The sequence below is a fragment of the Vanellus vanellus genome (assembly GCF_965231255.1).
Source record: "Vanellus vanellus genome assembly, chromosome: 26".
In the NCBI taxonomy this organism is placed as follows: Eukaryota; Metazoa; Chordata; class Aves; order Charadriiformes; family Charadriidae; genus Vanellus; species Vanellus vanellus.
In genome coordinates, this window is record NC_138931.1 from 2,418,045 (window position 1) to 2,424,296 (window position 6,252).

The 6,252-nt window shown below is 68.0% G+C and overlaps 1 protein-coding gene across 1 annotated transcript; it reads right to left on the reverse strand.

Moving 5' to 3' along the window:
- Positions 1 to 3,194: 3,194 nt before the first annotated feature.
- Positions 3,195 to 5,349, reverse strand: PHYHIP (phytanoyl-CoA 2-hydroxylase interacting protein; the record flags this gene model as incomplete). The annotated part of the gene is made up of 4 exons (XM_082495764.1): positions 3,195 to 3,729; positions 3,863 to 3,980; positions 4,207 to 4,381; positions 5,185 to 5,349. 4 exons carry the CDS (start codon positions 5,347 to 5,349, stop codon positions 3,195 to 3,197), a joined length of 993 nt encoding a protein of 330 aa, XP_082351890.1.
- Between the last annotated feature and the right edge of the window lie 903 nt (positions 5,350 to 6,252).

Here is a 6,252-nt window from a genome sequence, read left to right on the forward strand (position 1 = left end):
GGGGCTCGGGCGCCCCCGGGCACAAGGGCAGAGGTACGGGGAGGGGGGGGGGGGTCCCCTCCACCAGTGGCTGCCCCCCAAACCCCCCGCCCCCGGTGCTGGGGGGACCGAGCGGGACCCGCTCCCCTTCCTCGCCCCGGCCGAGTCGGCCGCAGCTCTCTGAATGTACAAACCAGTAACCGGGAAGAGCCCAACACACAGAAGGTGCTGTCTCTCTCTTGTACCGATGAAATAAATACACTTGTACTTGGAGGGGGGCAGCCCCGGCCTCTTTCCTTCCATCCCAGCACTGCCCCCCCCCCTCCCCCCCCAAGGAAAACAGCATCCGAAACCGGGGGGAGAGCATCCCCGGCACCCTGCGGCGGACCCCCATCCTCGGGGCTGCGGGAGAAGCAGCTGAAAGGAGCAGAGCGATCAGCTAATTGCAATCTGCTTCTGCCCTGATGAGGGGGAGGCTGGACCACCCCCCGCAGGCGGGTGGTGCGGCTGAGTGGTGGGTGTCTCGCTGGGTGCTGGGTGCTGGGGTCTGTCGCTGCAGGGAGCCGCCTGCTCCCCCCGGGACCCTGCTTTGGGCAGCTCTGCAGGTAGGTGCTCACGCCCAACGCCTTCTCTTTGCACCACGTATCAGCCAGGAGAGCAACCATCCCAGGAAGAGCATCCCAGGGGAGCATCCCAGGAGAGCATCCCAGGAGAGCATCCCAGGGGTGCATCCCAGAGGAGCATCCCAGAGGAGCATCCCAGGAGAGCATTCCAGGGGTGCATCCCAGAGGAGCATCCCAGAGGAGCATCCCAGGAGAGCATCCCAGGGGTGCATCCCAGAGGAGCATCCCAGAGGAGCATCCCAGAGGAGCATCCCAGGAGAGCATTCCAGGGGTGCATCCCAGAGGAGCATCCCAGAGGAGCATCCCAGGAGAGTATCCCAGGGGTGCATCCCAGAGGAGCATCCCAGGAGAGCATTCCAGGGGTGCATCCCAGAGGAGCATCCCAGAGGAGCATCCCAGGAGAGCATCCCAGGGGTGCATCCCAGAGGAGCATCCCAGGAGAGCATTCCAGGGGTGCATCCCAGAGGAGCATCCCAGAGGAGCATCCCAGGGGTGCATCCCAGAGGAGCATCCCAGAGGAGCATCCCAGGGGTGCATCCCAGAGGAGCATCCCAGGAGAGCATTCCAGGGGTGCATCCCAGAGGAGCATCCCAGGGGAGCATCCCAGGAGACCATCCCAGGGGAACATCCCAGAGGAGCAACCCAGGAGAGCATCCCAGGGGTGCATCCCAGAGGAGCATCCCAGAGGAGCATCCCAGGAGAGCATTCCAGGGGTGCATCCCAGAGGAGCATCCCAGAGGAGCATCCCAGAGGAGCATCCCAGGAGAGCATTCCAGGGGTGCATCCCAGAGGAGCATCCCAGAGGAGCATCCCAGGAGAGCATTCCAGGGGTGCATCCCAGAGGAGCATCCCAGGAGAGCATTCCAGGGGTGCATCCCAGAGGAACATCCCAGAGGAGCATCCCAGGGGTGCATCCCAGAGGAGCATCCCAGGAGACCATCCCAGAGGAGCATCCCAGGGGTGCATCCCAGGGGAGCATCCCAGCCGAGGCGGTGAATGGCCCCATAACAAGTCCCTGGCGTGGGGCAGACGGGCACCATGTGCCGCAGCCACCGTGTGCTGCAGCCACCGCGTGCTCCAGCCCCGTCCCCACACCGCGCCGTCCGCCCGCGCCCGCTGCGAGCCGGCGGCAGATGGCTGGTGGGCTGCGGCGTGGGCCCCCGCGCCCGCCTCGCGCTCCCTCGTGCAGCTTTGCTGTCCCCTCCTTCATCCTCGTGTCCCTGGTGGGGCGACGGGGATGGCTCCTCACCACCATTTGCAGCGGGATGCTGGGGACGTGCAGGCGTCAGCGGGGAAAGCGGGGACCCTGGAGTGGGCTCTGCCCGGATGGGACGGTGATGGGCACTGATTTGTCATCCAGAAGGGTTTGCAGCCCCGGCGATGGGTGAGGAGGTGACAAACCCAGAGTTTGGTGGCTGTCCCGGGGCTGGCGAGGGGAGCAGGCTGCCCACGGCTGTGCCCTCGCTGCCGCAGCATCCCTCCATGCCACCCCGTTCCCCCCACTCAAGCCCTGTCCCGTCCCCCCCCCCTCCCTGAGCTGGACCAGGGTCTGGATTCGCTTCCCCGGGTCCCAGCGGGGGACAGAGGCGCGTGACACGGCCGGTGGCGACCGCACACAGTTTATTGATACACCGCCAGCACAGCACAGGGATGCTCGGGGACGGGGAGGTTGTTCTCTTCTACCGTTACAGCGTGCATCGGATACACAGAGACGGGGAGCGGGCAGCCCGGGGGGGCCGGCACGCAAGCGCCATGCTGCCGACGGCTCATGCGGGGGGCGACAGAGGGGGGACACGGGGTAGAGGGGGGGTCTCAGCTCCTTCTCCCCCCACCCCAGCTCCTCCGGCTGCCTCCTGGGCCGCGGGGCCGGGGGATTCGGGGCGGCACAGCGATGGCTAGAGCAGAGAGCGAACACGGCACAGCGCTGCACGACACGGGGGGGGGGACACCGCCGGCGTCCCCCGGCACCACTGCGGACACGCGCACCACGACTGCAGCCCCGAAGCGGTGCCGGCGGGAGAGGGAGGGGGATCCGGGGGGTCCCTGCCTGAGCACCCCTCCATCCCCAGGGGTGCGTCAAAACTTGGGGGGTGCTTCCAGCCTCTCCGCCGGACCCCCTGGGGTGGCCGGGGAGCCCCAGCCCCGGTTGGCAGGACCGGGGCTCCCCGGGAGCTGCGCCGCCGCCGGTGGGGGGGTGAGCCCTGGTGCAGGGGACCGGGGAAGGGGGGGATGCAGGGGATGTTGGAGGGGAATGGGGGGATGCAGGGGATGTCGGAGGGGAAGGGGGTCCCGCAGCGGCCGCGCGGCGGAGGGCAGAGCGCGGGGCTCACGCCAGCGAGGATGATGCTGGTCGGCCAGTCCAGGAGATGAAGGCTTCTTCCTTCGGGGCGCAGAGCGGCACGGGCTCTGCCTCCGCGCTGGGCGAGCATCCCGCCGGCTCCTTCCCCAGGCAGGCAGGGGCACAGCCAACGCCGCTATTTACACCGGCCGGGTCCCCCGCACCCACGCGGGTCCTCCACCCAGCAACGTCCGTGGGAGAAGCCCCCGCGGCGGGCACCCGTCCCCCTCCCCGGCCCTGCCCGCGTCCCACCCTTAACGCCCCACGCTGATGTTGCACGTCTTGCAGCTGGGGTCCTTTTTGGCGTTGGCGGTGGAGAGGCTCATCAGCTGGTGCCCGCTGATCTCCCCCAGCACGCCGAGGCTGAGGTCCACCGGCTCGGTGTATATGACCTCCAGGATGCTGTCCTGGGCATGGCGGTACACCAGCTCGCCCTCCTCCACGCAGCACGTCAGGAACTTGTTGGAGGAAATGTCCAGTTGGGGTAGGCGCTCCCGGCAGAAGAGGTCCCCCGAGGAACCCTTGGGTGCCAGGACCAGGACGACGTAGTGGTAGGCGGTGTACATGCAGTAGAAGTCCGCGAAGTAGAGGTTGGTGTTGGGGTTGAAGAGACGCTGAGCCGGGATCTGGAACCGGTACCGACCGTAGGGCGAGTCCTGGGGGGGCTGCCCGGTGTTGAATTCGGTGTTGCAGCTGAAGAAGATGCCGTGCAGCATGCCGCTGGTGGGCGAGCCGTGGCTGCCGCTGTTGTCCTTCAGCGACGGCTTCATCACGTTCCCGCAGTGCATCCTGCGTTGCGGGGGCCGGGGCAAGGAGGAGGAGGAGGAGGAGGAGGGACACACACACGCAGGGTCAGGGGACACAGCCCCAGCGAGGACCGGGTGGTCCCGGGGGGGGTGGGGGTGAGCGGGGATGGGGGTACCTGACGTGTTGGAAATACTCCTTGTGCTGGTTGCGGTAGAAGACGGAGAAGCGCAGCATGCGGCCGGCGATCAGCTCGGCTTTCTCCTGCAGCTGGGCCAGGTGCTCCTTGGCGTAATCTGGGGACAGGGACATCAGGGCGTCTCCATCACCCCCCCCCCGCCCCCCCTCCCCATCTCTGGCAGCCCGTCCCTGCCCGCAGCACCCCGCTCCCCACACCTCCTGCCTCCCACTCATCAGCTGCCGCTCCAACCGGCCCGGCTTGTGCAAGCTCACGGCATCGCCCCCGTCCTCCCGGTTCCCGGTCCCGGCAAGCGCCGGCTCGGCCGCCCCCGCCGCGCTCACCCCCGGTGCAAAACTCCACCGTCTCGCTCCAGCCGGACACCAGGTACTCGCCATCGCTTTGCTTCACCGCCGTCTGCACCGCCACGCTGTACTCGGTGCGGGGGCTCAGGAACCAGTGGCCCCGCACCGTCATGGGCAGCGGCACCGCCTTGGCCACCAGTTTGGTGGGGACGTCCTGCGCCAGGGGGGTGATGGTCAGGCAGGGGTGGGCATCCCCCCAAACATCCCTGCCCACCCCCGCCCGACGCCGAGGGGATGATGCCGGGTACCGCACGCTGCCAAACATCCGCGCCGGCGCCTTTGCCGGGGTTTGCGCGGCACTGAGACACCCCCAAAGCAGCGTGCTGCCATATCTCCCCCCCCTCCAAATCCAGCCCCCGCAGCGCTGCCTCCTCCCCGGCTGCCCGCACCGGCCCCCAAACACCTCCCAGCAAAGCCGATACTGGGACAAGGGATGAGGGGTGTCCCCCCCCGAAGGGGGGGGGTCTTGGGGACCCCCCCTCGGCTCCCGGCGGCATCTCGCGGTGTCAATAGGCCACCGAGCAGCACCGCAGTGCAGAGCCGTTTCTGTGGCAACGGCGGATGCTGAAGTCGGGAGACACAGGGGAAAAAAAAAAAATCCCACCCCACCCCCCCCACCGCCGCCCCCCCCTTATTATTGGGGAGGAGAAGAAAAAAAAAATAATGTTAAACATTAAATAGCATCACCCTGGCAACCGCGCTGCTAAAAACGGCCTGAATTAGTGACTCGCATCCAGGGGGAGGGGGAGCGTGAGCGGTTTGCCGTTCTGCTCCCCCGCGGGGGCTCGGGGGGGTCGATCACACCCCGGTCCCGGTCCCCTCTGCCAGCTGTGTCCCATGGGGGGATTTGTCCCCAGGTCAGCGTGGGAATGGCCTCTAAACCTGTTTCCCCCCCCCCAAAAGCCCCTCTCCTCTCCCTGGGCGGGGGGGTCCCGCATCCAACCCCCCCGGGCTCACCCGGTGCTTGAACTTGTTGGAGTTCTTGTTCTCCTTCTTGTTGAGGTCGATGAAGTAGTGGGTGACCCTCTCCAGGTCCCCCTTCTCCATGGCCCAGGAGATGCGGAAGGAGTCGCAGGTGATGTTGTTGATCTCGATATTTTTGGGGGTGGAAAGCAGCTCCATGGCCGGAGGGGCTGAGCTCCTGCGGGCAGAGGGGTGCTGAGGGCGGCGGGGGTACCCGCTGCCCACGGCGGCAGCTGCCAGGCGGGCGGCTGCCCGCGCCGGTGTCCCCCCGCGGCAGAGCAGATGGCACCGGGGTGGAAAAGCGGCCGGCAGCCAGGAATAGGCAACGCAGGCAGGAGCAGGCAGCGGGAAGCCGGGAACAAGCCCGTTCGGGAAGCGGCTGCGCGGGGGCCCCGGCCGCTCCCCCGGGATGCCGCGGGGCTCCGGCTCGTCGCCAGTGGGTGTTTCGGGGTTTGCTCAACACCGGGTGGGGAAAGAAAAACAAGGGGAGCGGAGGGAGTGCTGGGAGAGGGGAGGGTTGCACGCAGGCGGCTGGCACTGGAAAAGCTGGATCCGCCTTTGCCCTGGCCCGCGGCCGCCCCGTGCCTCAGTTTCCCCCATGGATGGGGCTGTGCTCGCCCCCCTGCGCCCTGGCAAAGCCCTCTGCAGGATGGGTGCACGGGGGGCTTTGCACCCCGGGGTGGGGGATGCACGGGCGCAGCAGATGCCGTGGGTGGCACGGCGGCGCGGGAACCAGGGGGTGCACGGGGGGGAGGGTTGCCCCTGCACCCAGGTAAAGCACCCCGAGGCTTGTGCAAGCCCTGCAGGGACCAGCGGTGCCGTGGCAAGCACCCGTCCGAGCCCCGTGACACCATGGGGCTGCCAACGCGCCCACCGCCCCCCACGTGCGCCCACGGCGGTTGGCACACGCGTGCCCACGGCCACCCACGCCCGGGCTCATCTGTGGTCCCCTGTCCCCCCCCCCACCGCTGCACAGCATCGCAGCCACCGCCGCTGTACCGGTGCAAACACCACTTGGCATATCCACGCCCCCCCCCCCCAAGCGTGGGCACCCGTGGGCAC